At 41.7% G+C, this 22,419-nt stretch overlaps 2 protein-coding genes and 1 long non-coding RNA gene across 5 annotated transcripts; all 3 read right to left on the reverse strand.

Annotated features, from left to right (window-relative positions):
- Nucleotides 1-31: 31 nt before the first annotated feature.
- Nucleotides 32-5,976, reverse strand: tesca (tescalcin a). The gene is made up of 8 exons (XM_079270844.1): nt 5,840-5,976; nt 4,343-4,412; nt 3,833-3,913; nt 3,023-3,162; nt 1,617-1,678; nt 846-953; nt 713-760; nt 32-612 (listed from the first exon to the last, which is right to left on the reverse strand). The coding sequence occupies exons 1-8, from the start codon at nt 5,898-5,900 to the stop codon at nt 520-522; spliced, it is 663 nt and encodes a 220-aa protein (XP_079126970.1). The 5' UTR covers nt 5,901-5,976; the 3' UTR covers nt 32-519.
- Nucleotides 5,977-7,239: 1,263 nt separating this feature from the next.
- On the reverse strand, nt 7,240-22,131 carry fbxo21 (F-box protein 21). Of its 2 annotated transcripts, none has more exons than XM_079270655.1 (12): nt 21,900-22,131; nt 21,225-21,360; nt 21,019-21,128; nt 20,725-20,846; nt 20,394-20,540; nt 20,096-20,232; nt 19,867-20,003; nt 18,982-19,161; nt 18,707-18,839; nt 18,398-18,588; nt 18,137-18,294; nt 7,240-8,062 (listed from the first exon to the last, which is right to left on the reverse strand). In XM_079270655.1, the coding sequence occupies exons 1-12, from the start codon at nt 22,121-22,123 to the stop codon at nt 7,821-7,823; spliced, it is 1,917 nt and encodes a 638-aa protein (XP_079126781.1). In that variant the 5' UTR covers nt 22,124-22,131; the 3' UTR covers nt 7,240-7,820. The 2 variants fall into 2 exon arrangements, with proteins under 2 accessions (XP_079126781.1, XP_079126780.1); XM_079270654.1 differs by lacking the exon at nt 7,240-8,062 and adding an exon at nt 16,000-17,077.
- Nucleotides 9,397-12,515, reverse strand: LOC306778894. Of its 2 annotated transcripts, XR_013772076.1 has the most exons (4): nt 12,445-12,515; nt 11,706-11,889; nt 11,185-11,293; nt 9,397-10,325 (listed from the first exon to the last, which is right to left on the reverse strand). It is a non-coding gene; the product is annotated as an uncharacterized lncRNA (long non-coding RNA). The 2 variants fall into 2 exon arrangements; XR_013772077.1 differs by lacking the exons at nt 9,397-10,325; nt 11,185-11,293 and adding an exon at nt 11,316-11,584.
- Nucleotides 22,132-22,419: the final 288 nt, after the last annotated feature.

Genomic DNA, 22,419 nt, shown 5'->3' on the forward strand with positions numbered 1-22,419 from the left:
CAATTTATTTTGTTCATTAAAACAACTCGGTACAAAGTCTGCAATCATTCATCTCAGGGAAAGGGTTCGATGAACTCAAACAATAGTTGGTTCCACAACATCTCAGCGGAACGGATCAATTGAAGCTGCAGAGGACCAGTGTGTGTGCCTGTCTCACTCTTTGGACGTGAGCCAGAACAGATGACCCGTGAATGCCTGAACAGCATGTCTGACTTCATCCAACATGTGAACCTTTTAGACTGAACGACAACGCATCCTTTCACATTGCATGCTGGGTACATAAAGGAGTTACATAGAGATGGAAAACAAATATATTCAAAATATGTGACACTTGTAGGATCACAATGAATTCTTCAGGCTTAAAATGTCCTCTGACTCCAAAATACTTTCCATTCGTATAAAACATGTATTGATAGTATGGTATTTGGTCTAGAATTATTTCCCACAATCCAAAAATATATTAGTGCACATCAGGTGTTTGGCTTCATCCCATTTAAGGACTGGAGAGACTCGAACATTTCAAGAGGTGGATTTCCCGCAACCCATCGTCGCGGTGTCTACGTCTAAAAAGCGAACGTGCATCCTCGTCTCCATTTCAAGTCCTTTCAACATCTGTGGGCAGATAACAAAATGCTTTCATAAGTAAGTGACAACAAAAAAAAAAGGAATCAAATTATTTTTGGATGATTAAACAAATGGTGTAAGTGCAAACCTCTTCAAAATGCTCAAACGTGATTCCTTCATAGAACTCGTCCGGGGCCTGAAATGAGAAATGTGTTACTTGCAGCAGATGTGCGTCTGTGGGAGTTTAGTTGTGAGAGTTTAGTTGTGGAGCGCTCCGTTACCATGTGGGGCACATTTATGCTCGCCACTTCCAACATGGCAGCATCCGCTATCGCCTCGGCAGTTTCCTGCCCGATGGCGCCACTTTTTGACAAAAGCTGTTCTACCACCTGGAACGAGAAGAACGTCGTTCGTCTTTAAAACCTTCAGAGGCGGACACGTTCAAATGACCGTAAGAGGTATTCTGTGTCATATTACACTGACTTTTTTATGACATGATATAGAATACATGTATATACTATGACCGTCACAAAATATATCATCGTGTGCCAAAGATTCTTATAATATTGCATTTTCTATGCCATTTTTATGCTATTTTATTCTATTCTGACTTTTTCATGATGCTTTTTATGACAATATTTGAGTTATTGAGACATTCTATGACATTACTTTTTGACAGCCTATACTTTAACTTTTTTCGGCATACTATACTTGTTATGCCTCTTTTCGACAGGCTATAGTATAGTCCAACGGGTCATTGTATGGCCGCTATACTATGAATATTTGTCAAAAAAGCCATGCTACAGTACGTCCACACCATACTATGACTTTTTTTTCCACATACTATGACTTTTTTGACATACTATACAATTATATTTTTTACTCTTTTCAACATATTATACAGTTACTTTTATGACGATCGACATACTATACTATATCAAAAAATAATTGAATTTTGAATCACTTCTTTTCACAGACATCATGTTCAAGTATAAAAAGGCACACAACCATTCCAGCCTCTGACTGAGATACATGTGATTAAGTTATCTTACCTTCCTGTACTCCACCAGAGCGATGATGCCATCATTGTCTGTGTCATGCATGTTGAATAGGACTGGGATGGAACAGAACAATTTTGAGGTTAGTCGGATTTCTAAGGAACTAGAAATCTAATAAAATCAAAGAGGAGAGGATCTTACTAATAGACTTGTGATTAGAGGAACGTTCAAGATGTAGAGATATGGCGCAGAATAACAAATCAGGTTACCTACAGGCCACATGAGAATCACCACCGAGGCAACAAATCCCCTTTCAAGTGCCACTACTTTCAATAACAGTGACATTTACAAGATTCAGCCCATTGAAAACCTCCAAAACCTCCATTTATTCTACGAGGAAGTTGTGAGAGTACAGCCCAAACATACTATCTTTTGTCTTGATCAGTTCAAAACAACACAGACTGATTAGAAAACAAGGAAATACCAGAGTTAACACATGTTTGGCAGTGGAGGAAGTCTTTGGATCCTTTACTGAAGTATCAATACAACAAAGTACGGTAAACATAATCCACTGCACATAAAAGTACTGAGTTCAAGTTTTGATTTCAGTGATTTTACTTCTTTGGGCCTTAATTAAAACAGTTTTTGGTGCCAACTCATAAGCTGAAATGTGACAAAACGCTACTAAATTGCACTTATGTACGGTACTTATGTCAAATGATTCAAAACATTTGCATAACTCTTTTATTACCACCCACACACTTGACCTCCATGCCAAATTTCAGCCTCCTAGGGCAAAAACCGTGGCTTCTTTTAAGCTCAAAATTTCATTCTGTTATTTTTTTAGTCGTAATATTTCTAAACAACAAATAAAAAGAGAAATTGAGCAAGAGACAATTCCTCCCTCAGAAGACTACGATCCAATGGCACCCCAGATATTTTGCACCGTGAGACAGGGCCGTGGCTGCTATTAGTCGGCTAACTGAAAGTAATTCTGGGAAATCTAGGAAGCCACAAACTCTACAAGATAGTGTAGGTTGAGGGGAAGAAGACAAACCTCAAATGTAAACGTCTTCATCCTGGAATGAATGTACACAAACAGAGTATAATCGAATGGTTTTATGATATCTGAGGCTAATTTGGGGCCCTGACTTGGTGGCTACAAATGATCCCATTCTACTTGTGATAGGTGGGATTGTGAAGCTGCTGTTCTGGTACTGTTCCCAACCGAGCCGGGAACACCTACACGCCTCTCCAATGAGATAGCCGACATGCAGTGAGGGATCCGGTGCTCACACATGCATCGCCACACTGTTAGAGGCTGGTATTTTGTAATTGAGGCACACGCCAAATGGAGACACAGGAGACTAAAGCTTTTGTCGTAGACTAACGGCTGACAATCCTACCCGGCAGGTATATCTGGTTGTGTCTAATACTATTATTAAAGTGCAGTGTCTTACAGCGAAGCTTCTCTTTCCTCATAGCTTTCTTCTCTTCCACCGTCGTCTTCAAGGTTGGAGGGCGGAAGTGGGACATGACCATGAGGAACTGCTCGAAGCCAATCTCATCGCAGGAGCCCACCGCATCCTGATGCTGGTTCCTGGGTCACGCATAGAAGACATCGAGGTTTAGGAATTATGAAACAGAATTCAAGCAACGTGGCGCCAACAACTATTTCCTCAAGTGGCCTAGCTGTGAATAGACCATATGCAGAAAGATTTTTTTGTCTTGACATTTGAAAATATGACTTATGTAAGAAAAGTTATGGTTCGCTAGCTAGCTAGCCGTTTCCGCTCATTAACGCTCTTAACGCTAACCTACCTCCTCCTTAATGTATACAGGTATCGATCTTCTCATCTAACTCTGGGGAAGAAAGGTAATGAGAATACTTTCCAAAATGTGAAACTATTCTCTCAAATTAGGTTTTAATTTAGTAACGTTAGGAATTATTTTTCACCATATAAAAAAAATAAATCATAAAACAATACAGCGTCTACAGCTTGTGTTTATGCAGTTGTTGTCAGGAAGAAACTTCCATCAGGCTAATATCTTATATTTAATATTTACCATACAAGTTGGTTGAAAAATGTCATCTTTTAAAAGTAATAACAATGAAGACTGGTAGGTCTACTTTTCACAGATCACATAATAGGAATTTGGTTTTGAACGTTTTTTGAATACATTCCAAATAAAATCCCGATAGTGCCAATGCCAGTTGAAATGGCTATAGGGTGGACAGAGAGGGTGTGTTGTAATATGACTGCACTCACCTTTTATCAAAGAATGCTCCAATAATTTCATTTCTGATTGGGTTGTTGGCGAGGGCTGGTATGCTGTCCAAGTTATCTCTACTGCAGTGCAACAAGAGAAAGTTCATCATCATGAAACAGATACTACAGTACCAGCATGCTGCAATAACACTGCATGTTATTTATGGGAAGTAAAATGAAGGCAAATTGTAAATAAATATCTGCTTGTTCCCGCTTTCCTTTTAAAGGGAAGGAACTTGTGCTCTGTAACTACCAGCATGCCACTTTGTGTGTGTGTGTGTGTGTGTGTGTGTGTGTGTGTGTTTATACATGACTGTGTGTGTACAGTGTGTGTCAGCTGTGTCCTTTATGCATCGACATGTCGCTCGTTTGTGTCGGTGAACTCCAGTCGCCATGCAGGTACTATTTCCTCTTTAGTGGTAACGGAAAAACGCTGATTGGTTTCCATTCAAACCACGTGCAGCTTACCAGCAGAGCTTTGTCACATGTTGTATTTTGTTTTTTAACTACCTTATTGTCTCTTCATTTCCACTCAGCTGCTGGAATCTTTCAAACAGGTTTTTGATCTGTTCCAGTGAAACTGCAAAGAAGCAAACACCAACATGAGAGTACGCCAATGATACACCTAGAATTACTCCACACCCAACAGAAGGCCTCGCAAATTCCATCAATTTAACGACGTCCAACATGATAATAAACAGAAGATCACGGTTGTTGTTCAATTATTTCTTGATTTTCATTGAATTGTAATATGCTGGATTATGATTAAACAGTGGGACTTGTTTGTATTAATCGAATCAAGTACTCTCTAAGACGGTCTCTGCTATCAGTTTAATCGAAAAGCAAACAACTGTTGGACTGCCATTGTCTTTTTATGCCATTTCAAAGGGTTCCTGGAATCATTAACTCACTGTGTGGACTAGTGAGCACACACTGAAAGGTTGCCACATCATAATCTGGCTCCTCCTGCACATGGGTTTGGCATTTTCAATTGTTTCGGTACACACATTGTGTTTATTTTGACCTTTTTTCCAGTAGGCTGCTCAGAGGGTGTTTTCAGTCGCAACCGTAGCTGCTGAGTGTGGGGTGAAGAATATGCAGAGGCAAACAACAGCCTCATGCAGAAACAAGTTTGTTGCTCGGAGTGGGCAGCGTCTCCATTACATGTGCAGGAACGACACACAATTAACTACAACACCATGGAGCAATTATTAGAGCGTAAAAGACAACGACAGAATCGTTGGTCTGTGCTCTACCACCAGGACGTGTGAGTGCAATTAAACATTTCATCAGAGCGTCAAGAAGAGACAAGACCTTAAGACCACTGAGTCCAGAATGAAATGGGGTCCAAGCCCCACTTTGAGGAAATGAAGGCAATAAAATAGTTCAAAGTCTCACCCTTAGCAGAATCAATAAAGTTGGCCTCAGCCTGGGATGAAAACCTTATCGCTGCTGCTCAAACTCTGCATGCCACTGCACGCAAAAGGCTTCACATCAGGATCCTGTCCTTTCTAAAAATAGATCTTAACTTCTGCTGTTTCTGTCTGCTTGTTGTTTCACACACAGCATGGGAGGACGAGAGCGGGGTTTAAATAAGTTCTATTAAAAGTACAAGTTTATAGCTATAGCACCCATTCTTTCAACACAAATGAATGGAGTTACAAAAATAGTAATTGGATTGTCTATTAAATATAAGCAAGCATATGACGTTAGCTTTTTAATAAAAACTACTGGTGTTACCAGCTTTAAATCAATGTGAAGCTAAATCACATGTATTTGTTCAACGGGTGGCGCTTACATGATGTTACCTCGTTTGCTGATGCCAGCAGCATTTGACTTTGTAAATATCACAGGTTGGCACAATGGCACGCTTTCCACTTGTCCTTTCATCTGTATTATCTGTACTTTATCTGTATTACACCTCGAAACTGAACGATTTAACACCAACTTCATACACTGAATCTGCACTTCTAAATCGTCTTCATACAGAAGTGTTTTACTACTTACATCCTGTTTTATCCGCCAGGTCCTGGTACTTGTGCTCGGGGCGCGTCTGCGAAGCTCCCATCGCTCCTGATCCACCGGTGCGGTGACTCCGTGCGCAAAATCCGGTTCGACTGGCTCAACTTTTCTGCGCTGCTGCTGCTGTATCACGCTGCTGCTGCTGGCGGCCGGGAAACATCTGGTATCCTCAAGGTCCTAAATCCACGCTGCCAGTGCGTAAAGTAGGGGGAAAACAATTACCAGTACTCCTCTTATTCTGAATTACTACAGTGAATAAAAACTGCGAGGAGATATAATCCACTGGAACGAATTGCTGTGAATTTACGGAGGATTTTCAACGTTATCTTACAGTATTTCATAATAACTGTAACATAAATGTTCATCCCTCGCATGTAAATTAACAGTTAATGCCGTAAAATGACAATAACTGCAGACTACTGTAATTTAGCATTTACAGTTATTTTAATGAACATACAATAATAATTGTAGCTACTTATAACATTTGATCTAAATTGAGTCTTATTTATAAAGTTTGAACGTGTTTATGTTTTCAATAACACATGCATAAAAGAAAGTTGTGATTACTTTAAACATACATCTCTTCAAGTGGCAGTAAACATGTTCAGGAATGTTCTTTTATGCACAAATTCACTCTTAGATAAGGCCTGTTGTGAATGAATTGGGTTGCAATGTTTTGTCATTTTTCAAAAAGTGAGTCCCCGGGAAAAAGCTGCATTGAAGGGCTCAGTATCAATGTAATATATATATATATATATTTATTTATTTATTTTTGAGTTTATATTTATATTTTTATTTAATATTTATTTTTGAGTTTATATTTTTATATTCCTAAAATTATATTTTTAAATATATATTTATACATATATATACTTGTATATTTATTTTTAAACTTATATTTTATATTAAGTATTATAGTAAATTGTTTGTTTTATTGTTACGTGTTGTAAATATGTATATATATTGTGTATATGTATATGCATTGTTCGAGGCAGAGTTGGTGTTCTGAGTGATTCAGACTGAGACCACTGCGGATTTAGAGCCTCCCTGAGGAGGAGCACAAGAGACTCAGATGTGTAAAACATGGCTGCAACGGAGTATTATCAAAATTAATGAATCCATAAAAATGTAAAAAGGTTTAAATCTGAATCATAAATTAACTTATTTCCCAGCAGGAAACTGCCCTGTTTATATTGAAAACATTACCACTACAATTAATAGTACTACTGCTATAACCACTGAAACTATGACTACTGCTGTAAAAACTACAGATATTTCAGGTTTACAATTCTGCAAGAATGAGTCCTCAAACCCAGAAATGAGTCTGAATCTTTGCACTTCAGAAGAACTAGAAGTGACTGTAACTGGGGGGGTGGGGGGGGGCCTATATGCTGGGGGCTTATTTGACTGGTGCTGGGTGCAGGGAGTTGTAGTCAAGGGTTGGGGAGCTCTGGGTAAAGGAGCATTCCTTGGGTTTAGGTAAAGGAGGATTTACAACACCTGGATACCCATCCTGAATTTACTCGTCCACTGAAATTCAAGTCTACCTTATGTATTATTTTTGGGTTTCCATGTGTTTTGTCAAACTCAACTGCATGACTGGATTTGAGGATCCTGCATCCTGGATAACGACCATCGTCTGGGCCGCATCGCTCCTTCGTTTGAGCTTTGTTTTCACAACAACACCGTGGTATTCGACGCGCGTGTCCAAACACTAACGCTCTTTGCTGCATGTTTCTAGACTTTTTCAGATATTTCGTTCCTGATCTGCACTGGAGCCTGACTGTGGTACAAAAATCACATTTGTCAATCATTTCTTGTTACACGAATTCATCAGTTTCTGAGAAGACTGTGTTTTTTACAAAGGTCCTGGTCTTGAGTATGCGCAACAAAACAGCTAAGTGGACTGTGAACTGAGAATGGGTGACCAGTAATCGGTGATCCCGGGTTTGTCACAGCGGCGCTGCTACATGGGCGTGGCTCGGTGGTTGTTTTGGTCTGTGGCAGAAGCCTGGTCCTGGTTCCCAAGGCCAGGTGTCAGTCTGTGGTAAAGCTCCTGCACCGTGCCCAAAGTTTCAACTGTGTCCTCTGGGTATCGCGTCTGCAGTTCTTCGTTGGCAAAGTAGTAGGTGTTGGCAAACTCTGAGAAGTAACGTCCCACCTCCGGGTGGCCGATCTCCAGGGGCGCTGAGTGGGGCTCCAGGTTCTCTGAGGAACAACAACGAACAAGTGACAGTCTGATTAAAGACAATGGAGATTGTGTAAATGGAGTTGAAAGCGGAAATTCATACAAAACAGTCCCATCCATTATTAATATACATACAAGACCAAGGCAAACAGACAATTCGCATGTCAAAATGTTAAGAAAAGGTCAAATGTATTTTGGCATCTCAGGGAACAGAGTCTGCAGGTGAATGCTTGAGAGAGAAGGCCTTCTCAATCCTGACAACCAAATGCATCTCTCTGCTCTGCACTGGTGCTTCGTACCCCACATACAGAAGCACCTTCAGTTTGTCCAGCATGGCTGGAACTACCACCGACTGAGGGAAACCAGTCCCCGCTGCAACTGTGGACTCTCCATGAACATGAGGCACAGCAGGACCCAATGCCGGTTTGAATTTATTCAGACATTTTATCTTTACTATGACTTTACCTTCCTATATGGGACAATGGCAACATGAACCCCACTGTATCTAACATTACACAAAGTTTTTATGTTATAAATAATGTAGGGAAGGTTCATTCCAAAGTGCATGCATCAGAAGCATCATGCAACTAATAGAGGCCTGTAAATGTGTTTGTTGTTGTTCTGCACATCATGGGCACTTTCAAAACTTCAATAAGGTGTTGCTAAAATGTTGTGATCGAACAAGGAGCAGTGTTTTAGAGAGATAGTTGTACATCCTAGCTCTCTGCTCCCTATAGTAATTCATTGGCTCTCTTTCTGATGCCATAGCTGGTCATGGCATCTTCATCCAGAATCCAAGGAAATGATAAAACAAGTGATATTTCATACAAGGTTCTAAAAAAGGAACAGACTGAAAATGACTCACAGTTCTGTAGACATGTTGACCGTAATAACTTAAACATTACTTTTGGCTGAACAGATCCTTTAACCTCAACTCTTTTAACTGCAGGTTGACATGGAGTTTGGAGTTGACTGGACCGTTTCAGCTGCAACGCTCACGAACTGACCAGGAAGTTGAAAGTCTACCCGACCCTGATGGCCCCCTGTCCAATGTGTTGAATGTCTTTGTACAAACTGTGAGCTTAATATCAGAAATGCTCCAGTAAATGCCTGCGTCACAGGCTCTCTGATGCAGGTGAAAGTTGCATAAATGCTGTGATTAGCATAGTTCTGAAACCAGTGTTGAATCACATTCTTATTTACTAAACTTCTCTTTGTTTCACGGCTAAAAAGATTAACACAAAAGTAAAAATAATGGTAATGACAGCACTGACAGTATATATTTATTTATTTATCCTTTTTTACAGCAGATGTCAATGTAGACACTTGTTGCATTGTACAATATGCTTGCAAAGAAACACTTTTTGCTTTACTCAATTTACATCTGTTACAATTAATGAACCTTTTGGAAAACCATTTTCCGGTTTAAACATCGAAAACCATTATGGTTTTGTAACAGAGCCTTGTACGAGAAGCTGTCCTGTAGTTATCTAGAGAACTTGTTTTAAAGCATGTGTATCAAATGTTTTATGTTTAGACTGACATTTTCTGAATCACAAGGCTCGAGGAACTGCAACACGCATCCTGTTTCAGAACAATACCACGAATAAAGAACAGCAATTCAATCGGTCGCTGTTGTAACAGTCTCCCGATCACGATCTTCACAACAATTAAACTGGGAAGAATGGGATTAAACCTACGAGACAATGGTTGAAGATAAATATGCATCACCACATTGTGTGCGAGTGTTCCACACTAACAGAACTAGGTACTACTTTACGTCACTCATTCAACTGCTTTTATACTGTAATTCAATATTGTGGCTGGCCAAGCAAGACAACAGATGCTACACGATTATTAAAGTGTCCAGAGTGATATATTGATGTACAGTCTCCTTAGACCAATCCAAAGCCAGCGTCAGTGCTACAAATAGCAAGAATGTCTCTATTGTAGCGTGACCGGATCCCGCCCCGGGGAAAGCGGGACAGGCTTGCGCACCTAACACGGCGGTTACTCAGTCTGCTGTCCCACCTGCGAGGATATACGTCCCTCTTGGAGGTGTCGAAACAATAACAAAAATGTATTGTACCACTTTGATTGTCTCACAGATGTCAAGGTCAGCACAGTCCTTAATATCTATTATGGCTTCTTCTGGGGATCCACCAAGGAGCACATGCAGGATAGCTGGGCTGAGTCCTCCAAGGCATGGAGGAATGAATGACCAATCATTCGGCCAGCAACAACAAAGAAGTCACTCTCCAAAATCACCAATTGCTGGATGTCCTGAAAAAGCAACATACACAGTACAGACATTGGTTAAATGAATATATGATTTTGTATCTTTAGTTTTGCGTGTGTAACCAATTTACCCTCGAGTGTGCATGTCAAGGGCCAAGCCCACTCAGCATTAGCCCTCTTATAAAAATAAAGGACTGTCCTCTGCACTGTCTCCAAGATCCATGGTAAGATAGAATGATTTTCCAGTTGCATGCTGGCTTAAAATGTCTTCTTTGAATCTCTTTGCTGCCTCACTGGGATTTGAAAGAATTTTCCAATCTAAAAAGAGTTTTTAAATTATTCCAATTAATACTGGATGAATTTATATGTAGAGAGCAACAATTCATTGCAATAAATGATGTAACACACCTGGGAAGCCTCTCTCCTCAGTGGGATCTAGGTCAACTATCTCGGGAGCAGCCACATGTCCCTGAGGTGGCACGCAGTAGTTTGTTGCCGGCCCTTGTTGTCTCACTTCCCTGTAGTCTTGTCAACATGCTCACAAATCTACCTTCACTTCAGGAGGCACTTTCTGTGGTCACCACAGTTTCTACCTCACCACTGCTCTGTGATGGTCTTTGGTAAAGAGAAGCATGTTTTGTTATTGGGGCCAGTATATTTTACATTACATTACACATTCACAAAAACACTGCAACTAGAAAAGAATGGTCATGAATAGAATCGAATAAATCCATTCAAATTCAACTTTCCCTCAAGACCAATATTCAGGATCATACAGTATCCTCCATCCACATTAAACATGCTTTACATCTTCTGGCAGACTCCAGAGCCTAATGCTTAATGTCTGATGTACGACTACTTGAGTGCTTGACAAATGTGACGTTTTAGTTCTGTAGAGCGATACCTCACTCATCACTGTGAGCCTTGATTCTTGTAAAAGGGAACTCCTCTCCACACGTCACACATTTCTGAGGTGGTCCAACTCGCTCATTACTGCATTCTGGTTGACATGCCTGTAAACAAGATCATTTAAAAATGTAACACAAGCTATGTTCATACTTTGGCATTTTCACATGGGAACACCAATTTAAAAGTGAGGATGAAAATTGTAGCGTGACCAATCTGTGTTTGTGGATCTTTCAAATGTCTCACATGGTAACCCTCATTGGGACATGGTATGATGATCAGTTGGCGACTTTGTGTTGTTCCAGAGATTTTGAGCAACTCAAATCCTCCCCCTTGTCTGAGTGTTTGATACGCCTCTAAAATAAATTCTCTAAAGTCATCTGGATCTGTATGACTACCTAAAAATAGAAGATAATAATACAAACAACCGATCTAACTTGAAACATAATAATATTTAATGTTTTGAAAGGTAACTTAATTCAAGAAAAATACGTCTGTCCATCATGATGCCTGACTTACCTTGGCATGTAAGACGTTTTTCCCCTAGTCCTGCAGCAGCAAGTCTATCTCTGGCGTATCGGGGTGTCCTCAATACAACAGAACGAGTGAGTGTACGAATGAAGTTGTGCAGGCGCAGCAACAGTTCGCCTCCTTGTCGTCCTTCTCCCTCCAATGTATGGACCGAACAGCCTTGAAACCTCGGCTAGAATCAAGTGACGAGGATAAGCTATAATCACTACAGGAGAATAACGACGTTGCAGAAGAAACATGTTGGCTAACGATATCATCGCACACTTTACAGGAATGCGATCTGACGCACAGCATGAATACATAAATCACTCATCACCGGCGACAGTAATTTAGTCGACACAAGGGATTTAGCATGGGAAAGTGTTCCCTGCAGAAACCTACCGTCCACTGGGTGCCTGAGTGTTACGTTATGTGGCGGCCGCCATGATTAATATGAGATGTGGTTTATAGATCTCCAGCAATGTTTGTTAATGTTTATAATGTAATGGCGACAGAGACAGAAAGCAGCTGCTGCGCACGGACGAGAAACCAGGAGGTTCAGAAACCAGTCGAGACGTAACACCGGCACAGGGTAATAGCGCAGCGGCTAACGTTAGTTAGCTTGTCAGTTACGAACGTCACGTAACTTAACCTATCACTTTAACACACATGTGATGTTATAATATCTCTTATTTTGCTTTAACATTAGTATCGGTGACATTCGATTGAGTTGAAACCCAATACTTGCATTTAAAAGTGAAAGCTGTCGCTTCTCCGGCTCCCGCATCACTCGCCGCCATGCTGGTTCAAATAAAATCCTCACCAGCGCGCAATGCACCTCGGGATATGCGGGATCACGAATCATGTTCGTCATGACATTCTATCATGTCATGACATTCTATCATGACATCACATGATTCTTCAAGAAAACTGTATATACCCCAGACTTTACTTGTCCAAACTAGTTAACTTTCAAGAGACACCAGTACAGTGCTTCCACTGAAGAAAGATAAATATGGATCCCGCACAATTTAATGCAATTTGTAAGCAAATTGATGTCAAGTTTGCCCAAATGAATCACCTTGAGCAGGAGCTAAAGGGGGGTGAGCATGACAATGATGTCAACTCGGCCCGAATGAATCACCTTGAGCAGGAGCTAAAGAGGGCTAAGCATGACAATGATGTTCTTGAGCAGGAGCTAAAGAGGGCTAGGAATGACAATGATGTCCAGTCTGTCCAAATTAATGACATTGAGCAGCAGCTAAACGGGGCTGAGTATGACAATGATGTCAATTCAGCCCAAATAAATGACCTTGGGCAGCAGCTAAAGGGGGCTAGGAATGACAATGATGTCAAGTCGGCCCGAAATAATGGCCTTGAGCAGGAGCTAAAGGAGGCTAAGCATGACAATGATGTCAAGTCGGCCCGAAATAATGTCCTTGAGCAGGAGCTAAAGGAGGCTAAGCATGACAATGATGTCAAGTCGGCCCGAAATAATGTCCTTGAGCAGGAGCTAATGATGGCTAAGCATGACAATGGTGTCCAGTGGATCCAAAAGAATGACCTTGAGCTGCGGCTAAGCGTGGCTAAGGATGACAATGATTTCCAGAGGATCCAACTGAATGACCTTGGGGACCTTCTAACGGGGACTTTTTATGACAATTTTGTCAAGTTGGCCCGAATTAATGGCCTTGAGCAGGAGCTAGAGGAGGCTAAGCATGACAATGATGTCAAGTCGGCCCGAATTAATGACCTTGAGCAGCTTGATGAGAAACCAGCTCCAGCTGCTGAGACTCAGACCAGCTGTTGGGCTCGAGGTGCCAAAGGTCTACTGAAAGGAGCATTGTTTGCTGGCATCGTTGTCGCTGCAATAGAAATAGCGTCAAATTTATGGTGATTAGCACAAAGATAACATGTTGTGAGTGTGATGCCCACCGATGTGTTGTCACATGTGTGTTATGTATTTTGTTTTCATGCACAGCAAATATGTTTTAAAGTGAGCATACTTGTTTATTCCAGCAATAGTTGTTGGCAATAGAATGGCAATAGAATAGTTATTAAGGACTTTCAAGAGACAACAGTACAGTGCTTCCACTGAAGAAAGATAAATATGGATCCGGCACAATTTATTGAAATTTGTGAGCAAATTGATGTCAAGTTGGCCCAAATGAATGACCTTGAGCAGGAGCTAAAAGGGGCTAAGCATGACAATGATGTCAAGTTGGCCTGAATTAATGACCTTGAGCAGCTTGATGAGAAACTGGCTCCAGCTGCTGAGACTCAGACCAGACGTTGGGCTCGCGGTGCCAAAGGTCTCCTGAAAGCAGCATTGTTTGCTGGCATCGTTCTCTCTGCAATAAAAATCGCGTCAAATTTAAAGTGACTGAAGAATGCGACGCGTCACAGATCAAATGGTGATTAGCACAAAGATAACATGTTGTGAGTGTGATGCCCACCAATGTGTTGTCACATGTGTGTTGTTGTGTTGTTACGTGAATCTGGGGGGTGACCCCTCACGATTTTTAATTATTTTATTCGATAATAAAAAAAATTTGAAAAATTAATTAATTAATTTTTTTTATTATTATTATTTCTATTTGGGTTATTAAATGTCCACATTACTATTATTAAATGTACACATTACTCTCACCGTACATACACACATATGAAATATAGACAATAAACAAGAGCCATATAAGAAAAACAAGGACATTTAACATGGAAGGGGGGGGGGGGGTTCATTTTGGGGATTTCTTGATGAGTTAGAGAAGGTTGATGTCCGCACACTACATCCCGTCAGAATGCACTTGTGCTTCGAGTCTGTAAGTCATACAGCCGGAAAGTCATTTCTTTTTTGAGATCAAACATTTTCAATACACCCATGTTCATGTCTTAAACTCGTTATCACTCAGTAAGAAATCTGATTTAACGACCTGAATAATTTAAAAACATTTATGTGCGGCAGGTTATTTTTAAGTTGATCAACCTTACCTTTGTATGTTGACCTGTCCATTGCGGTTTAGTCTTTGAAGAATAAATTATTTGTGTAATTTCGCTTCCTATTTATGCATTCATTTTGTGCCTTCATTAGTTACTGAGAAAAGATGAGTTTGTTGAGGCAGCTGTGAAAGTACAGTGATGCGCATTAGGTAAGTAATGGAACATTTCTAAGAAGCACTGATCCATACTGACGTATCTGACGCTCAGCTTTGTGAGAACACTATAAACCAATGATAGGACTTTTAATCATAAAAAGTAAAATGCCATCTATCAATATGAAGCGAAGTAGATTGGTTGGTTGACAATGAAAGACTTGAAGATGTTGAAAATGCAGAACTGTCGGAAGGAGTCTGCAAAAAATAGATGTTTATGAAACTAATTACATTGTTCGAGGCAGAGTTGGTGTTCTGAGTGATTCAGACTGAGACCACTGCGGATTTAGAGCCTCCCTGAGGAGGAGCACAAGAGACTCAGATGTGTAAAACATGGCTGCAACGGAGTATTATCAAAATTAATGAATCCATAAAAATGTAAAAAGGTTTAAATCTGAATCATAAATTAACTTATTTCCCAGCAGGAAACTGCCCTGTTTATATTGAAAACATTACCACTACAATTAATAGTACTACTGCTATAACCACTGAAACTATGACTACTGCTGTAAAAACTACAGATATTTCAGGTTTACAATTCTGCAAGAATGAGTCCTAAAACCCAGAAATGAGTCTGAATCTTTGCACTTCCTGTTGCAGGTTGTATTATCCTTTGTAAACAAACGTTAACATTCTGGCATATACCGTAAATCACGGTAAAACCCAGTCACATATCGTAATCCAGTATACGGTAAAACACCGTAAACTACGGTCACTGCATCGTAAAAAAAAGTAAATTACTGGCGTCCCTGCTGCCAGTAAGTTACCGTTATTTTACGGTGAAATTGAGTGTAGGATTGGAGGTCCTCCACTGAGAAAAGTTCAAGGTATTTGACTTTTCACATTATTTTTGACCATAACCACTATTATAGAGAATTCCCCAAAAGCTCAACTGATATTGCTACAGTTACACAATTATTTCTGTAAATCAAAAGAACGGAATCAGAACATTTTCTAATATTGCTTTATATTTGATCCCTCCTTTTTCAAACCGTCCCACTATCCTGCAGTCGTCCGGTTTGTGCATTCCACTGGTAAAGCAATGAACATGCTCATTGAGCTCAGTAAAATAAGTCAGCGAGAAGCGACATTAAAACTTGAAACGCTTTATTGTTTTTATACGTTCCTCACAGCGGAGAGTCATTTCTGTTTCAAGTCAACGGGGACGCTGTTGGTTCTTCTTCTGTTTCTCGATTGACAGCTCAACAACACTGAGGAGCCATGACACGTTTCACTTGTAAATACACAGGAAAAAACAAACGAGGTCATCTACAAATGTGAAAGTTTAACTTTCGTAAGTGCATGAAACGTGATGAAAAGATGGGGAATCAAAGGTGGAAGTCAATTTACAAAGTGTCTTCTGTACAGTCTTTTGTGTGGCACTGTAACTGGGGGGGGGGGGGCCTATATGCTGGGGGCTTATTTGACTGGTGCTGGGTGCAGGGAGTTGTAGTCAAGGGTTGGGGAGCTCTGGGTAAAGGAGCATTCCTTGGGTTTAGGTAAAGGAGGATTTACAACACCTGGATACCCATCCTGAATTTACTCGTCCACTGAAATTCAAGTCTACCGTATGTATTATTTTTGGGTTTCCATGTGTTTTTGTCAAACTCAACTGCATGACTGGATTTGAGGATCCTGCATCCTGGATAACGACCATCGTCTGGGCCTCATCGCTCCTTCGTTTGAGCTTTGTTTTCACAACAACACCGTGGTATTCGACGCGCGTGTCCAAACACTAACGCTCTTTGCTGCATGTTTCTAGACTTTTTCAGATATTTCATTCCTGATCTGCACTGGAGCCTGACTGTGGTACAAAAATCACATTTGTGAATCATTTCTTGTTCCACAAATTCATCAGTTTCTGAGAAGACTGTTTTTTTTACAAAGGTCCTGGTCTTGAGTATGCGCAACAAAACAGCTAAGTGGACTGTGAACTGAGAATGGGTGACCAGTAATCGGTGATCCCGGGTTTGTCACAGCGGCGCTGCTACATGGGCGTGGCTCGGTGGTTGTTTTGGTCTGTGGCAGAAGCCTGGTCCTGGTTCCCAAGGCCAGGTGTCAGTCTGTGGTAAAGCTCCTGCACCGTGCCCAAAGTTTCAACTGTGTCCTCTGGGTATCGCGTCTGCAGTTCTTCGTTGGCAAAGTAGTAGGTGTTGGCAAACTCTGAGAAGTACCGTCCCACCTCCGGGTGGCCGATCTCCAGGGGCGCTGAGTGGGGCTCCAGGTTCTCTGAGGAACAACAACGAACAAGTGACAGTCTGATTAAAGACAATGGAGATTGTGTAAATGGAGTTGAAAGCGGAAATTCATACAAAACAGTCCCATCCATTATTAATATACATACAAGACCAAGGCAAACAGACAATTCGCATGTCAAAATGTTAAGAAAAGGTCAAATGTATTTTGGCATCTCAGGGAACAGAGTCTGCAGGTGAATGCTGAGGTGGTGGAGAGGGCAGAGATAACTCGTGCAAACAATGGAAGCTGTGTTGCAGCAGCATCAGCAGGCCGAGCAGCAGAGGGAGCATGTAAGGACAAGGGATTACACGAGTCAGCCCAGTGGGGAGGGGCTTTCTGAAGAGGGCAAAATGTACAAAAGCACGCAGCATCACTAAAGCGTGTGCATTCAACCAGCTTGCAGGCTTTGTTTTATTCATTCTTACTGACCGATTCTTATTAATGCAAGTTAAACATAGAGTTCCTATCACCCATCACGTCCAACAAGCCACATACTAATGTGCGAGTACATATGACAGGGATGCATTTATCCCGTCTGCAGTTAGAAAAGATTCCCTCAGTTGCCCCATGTAGCAGTTTGTCTACATGCTTTTATGTGAACATGGACGTTTGACATATGTTTGTGCTGCCGACTTCCTCTCGTCTTATCAGCAGGCAGTTTCCTTTTTATGTTTTTTTAGTAGATACATCAGTTTGTCATATGTTCCAATTTTGTACTATTTATGCAATTTTCCCCCAAATAACTAGCAGTACTATGTGAACAAAGTGGGCTTGCATTATTAGAGTGGTACTCTGTTTTGCTATTTTTGGCCTCATAAATGCATTCTTGCAATGCTCTTTTGCAAGCGTAAATAAACATAATTGGGAACTTTAGCAAATCATGATTCATTTTTCAGTGTCTGGCCATTTCTCTTGATTTATTATACCGGTGGGTGCAGTGATACATTCCTTCCCACGGGCAATTATCCCCTTCATTTCATAAATCATCACAGAACATTTGCTCACCGTGAGGATACTTTCCATCACCATACTGGTGTACACGGTCCATACCTTGTGCTGCGTAGCGACACGTTCCGTCCTGCACGAGGACGTTGTAGAAAGGCTGGTTGGCCCCGTTGGACAGCTGGTGAACCCTCATGGTGGTGATCCACTCCTGACTCATGGTGCACTTTGGGTCCCAGCCGTAGATCACACAGTTATACCCTGACCTGGTGGAGGAGATGGACCAGGACAGACGCACTGTGAGGGGATTGCAATGGGATGCGTTCACGGATAAGAGGACGGCCGTACAACATGCGTCGCGTGACCCACCTCTTGTGTTTCATGATGAGGCCGACGGAATACTGGACCTCCAGGTGTTCTGGAGCGCTGCGCTTCTTCTCCTCGGGTGTGACGGGATGTTTCTTGTGCTGGATGTGCTCCAGCGTGTGCTGCACCAGGTAACCCACCGCCCCGTGCTGGGAGGGATCCAACGCCTGAATGTGCTGCAGGATGTCAAGCACCTGGAACAGAGGACAGACATCGGTGGACAATGCGGTGAGGTGAAGTGCTGTGGGCTGAAAGACGGTTCACATTTGATTGAACTGACTCTCATTAGAGCATCAGGTTGTGTGTTCGGACCTTTTCCGGCCAGATGCCCAGATGGAAGTAGAGGCGTGCCTGCAGCAGCAGGTACTGCACGTTATCTGGGTTTATAGTGAGGTAGAGGTCCAGAGAGTCTCTCAACAGCTGGTAGGATTTCTCATTGCCCTCCCTGAAAGAGTCCACACAGGTAAAGTAATTAGTATTAAATGCATTACAATAATTAATACCATGCTTTGACCGTATATCAATCCTCCACCAACCCATCTCTCCAGCATCAGAGTCAGCAGTGACAGTCAGGTGGTTTCTCTTACCCTCTTTTGCCGATGTTAAGCAGGTTTCCCACCATCCTGAGCAGCACCTCGGTGGTGCTGATGGCACTGTAGTAGTCTGCTGTCACCTGGTGGCCAATGAGGTACTCGCACTCCTTGGCAGTCAGCTGTTTGCCTTTACCAAAGGCATCAATGTAGACAAAGTCATAGATGTCCTCACTCCTGCAGGGACAAAGTCAAACAAATCTTTTTATGTAAATATATTTAACATAAATCGGTCACAAATTGTGTCTTAGCGGTGTGAAGGATTTGGCGACATCCAGCGGTGAGGTTGTAGATTGCAACAAACTGAAAGTTCTACTGCCTAATTCTAAGGTTCTAACAATTTTTTTATTCAGGTGATTGTACACTAAAGAAAACATAATTTTATATATATATATATATATATATAGATAGATAGATGCACTAATACGACTGTTTCAGTCCAAACACCGGCTTTGTTTATTAGCTAATACCTAGTGCCGATCTGACAAGAATGGGAACCAGGGTTTGACAATGATGGAGACTGACAAGCAGAATTCGATTTAATTAAACCTAAACGGATCACAATCCTATTATGTTAGAACAAAGGTATCAATGTGGCTGCATGTCCTTCAGATTGCTAATAAGATGTATTGTGTAATGACTGATGACAGCACTAAGTCCTTATCTTAACAGCTGTGTAGGAGACTAGTTCTGTGCATAGTACCATATCATACAAGCGTTTGTAAGCGTATGAAATGGATGTGATTGAAGGAAGACAGTCACGTGAGTCAACTCGTCGTCCCTGCTCTGCTCTCCCCCTGTGATCATGAACTGTGTGAGTGACAGCTCTACTCTTAAGACAACATTTAGAGGAACTTGAGAGCTGTGAATTTAAAAACATACACTGTTGGTTTTTGGCACCAGCGCAGCAGGAAGTGATTAGGAAAGTTGACCGGTTCCAGCTGAACGCCCAGCTTCCGGGCTAAGTTCATGTAGAGGACAGAGAGACTTATGGGAATGCCTGTACGGCGTAGTAGCACCTAAATGGAAAAAGGCCAGTTTACAAGAAAATAAAGCAGTTGGGAAAATACTGTTCATTTTGTGACTTGTCATTATTTCATAGAAGACCTACCTGGTGGATGTAAGAGTTAAGAGGGTTGTAGTAGTCAAACTCGTTGCCTTTGTATTGAAGCTGCTCGTATAAGACAGAGTTTAGGGCGGACACCAGCTGCCTCTGGAGCTCGAAGTCCTCCACCACTAAACAGTCACCTACATCATACACAGGAAGCGGAACGTTAGAAGTATGGATATTGTGCAGCCGACACATTTGGGACACAAATATAAAAAGGTATTGATATATTTTATTTCAAATATTTAGTGGGAATAGAATACAAAATGATTTGTAGTTTTGCTAATTTTAAAAAGCCCACCTTGAGCGATGCACAGGCTGGGGTGAGAGGAGTTCTTGATTCTCAGCATCTTCTTCACTTTTTCTGCAATCTCGTCCAGCTGGACTGATACGCTGTTCAGTGTTACATCAGCCAGAGGGTTACAATACTGATCAACCAGTACAGCACCTGGAGGCAAACAAGCGAGGAAATGAATAATGTGATGATGCTGCCTGCATATAGTATTTGAAAAAAGAAAAACACAAAAAATGGGAACATCTGATGCTGTTATTTAGCTAATTACTAAGTATGAAAAACACACATTCTGTTGTAAGTAGACATTTAAGCTGTTTGACACGTGTTCATGCCTCACCCTCCAACGACGACTGCTGATCTGCAGGCTGCTCCATGAAGGTCTTCAAACTCCTCAGGATGTTCTGTTGTCTCAGGAAGTAAAGGATTTTCTTTGCATAGTACTTCAAAGTCAAGCTTTTCCTAATGATGGGTGCAAAACAGAAGAGAGAGAGACACATTCACGGTGTGCAACACAACAGGAGATTTTAATAATCCGGATCAACTAGATCAAACACCCAAACCCATTAACGATTGCAAAAAGTGTGTGGCAAGTGTTGAGGTGTTGCTGTGCATGCACACTGTTGCTCTCAACCTCTTGTCAGAGTTGAGTATGAAGAGGAGCTCGTCTTCGCAGAAGTGCTCCGGCATCCCGAGTGACTCGATCTCTGCAAAGCTGTCTCCCAGCACCTGGCCAACGCAAGGCTGGGTTACAGATCTCGGGGTTAGTTTGGGAGATAGAAAGCTCACATTCTCTTGCACAAACATGGATGTATTCTTGATTACAAATGGATTACTTACAACTTCTGTGAAGAACCTCTTGGAGATTGATTCCACGGTCCTTCGTATTTGTATACCAACTCTATGCCGTGTTTTGTATTCTCTGAGCCAGTCACAGCACTCATTCTGACGGTAAAACATCTGCAGTCTTGGCCATCTGTTGATGAAAAAAAAGAAGACATTTCAGTGACACGTTTTGGGCATGCTCAGAATCAGCTAAGCAGCATATGACATGGCTGTGAAATCACGTATCGTCGGCAGATGTGGTTTTCTGTTTGCACACAGAATCAGGAGTGACAGCCAAGTAACGTTAAGTCGCGAGGAGGGCTTTAGCTTTTTGGCATTAGCTGTATCTCCTGCAGCACACAGGCTACATGTAGCATTCACGGTCACACAAATGCATTATTTTGGGGCAGCTCTGGGCGAAAATGAAGCATTCAATTGACACTTGTGAAAGATTTAAGCGCCGAGATTTACTAAATCCACTGTAGTCTGCAGAGTGGCCTGGCGTGATGGTGAATTTGGTGCATCAGCGGCTGACAGCTGCCTGTGAGTTCGCAGTTAAGGAACCCTTACATTTAGGGCTCTACACGAGACACACAACAATGGACAGGCAGACAGGGTTTAGTAAATAGTGGTGAAAAGCCACCAGAGGCCACGACTCCGACGAAACACCACAGAAAAAAATCGTAGCACCTCAGCTTGTACTGGTGTCCCCAGACCTTCCCCCTTCCATGGCAGACGTCGTGTAGCCGCTTGCAGCAGCAGGAGACGTTAAAAATGTCGACATGGTCGAGGACGGGGAAGCACAGGATGTGTTCGAGTAACTCGGTCGGCAGGTCAGTCAGTTTTTTAACTTGTGTTTCGCATATAATCCCATTTAGACTGTGTTGCCCCTCTCCAGCTACAGAAGTCGCCATCTTTACTGTTTACCCCGATTACCTCATTGCTCAGGCACCGCCCACTTATGGCGCAGGGGGCTTGGCTAGGGGCGGGGCTAAGGAGGTGTAGTGCAGTGTGATTGGTTGTTCGGTCAAGAGAGACTATGCTGCCTTCACAACACTCGGATACTCCATTGTACAGTATATATGTACATATATACTGTATATACTGTATGTGTGTGTGTGTGTGTGTGTGTGTGTGTGGGAGGGGGGGGCGGGGTTAAACCTCTTGAAATGTTTCAGTTGTCAAAAGAAACAAATTTTAAGGTACTTGA

This window comes from Melanostigma gelatinosum (assembly GCF_949748355.1).
Source record: "Melanostigma gelatinosum genome assembly, chromosome: 6".
NCBI classification, from domain to species: domain Eukaryota; kingdom Metazoa; phylum Chordata; class Actinopteri; order Perciformes; family Zoarcidae; genus Melanostigma; species Melanostigma gelatinosum.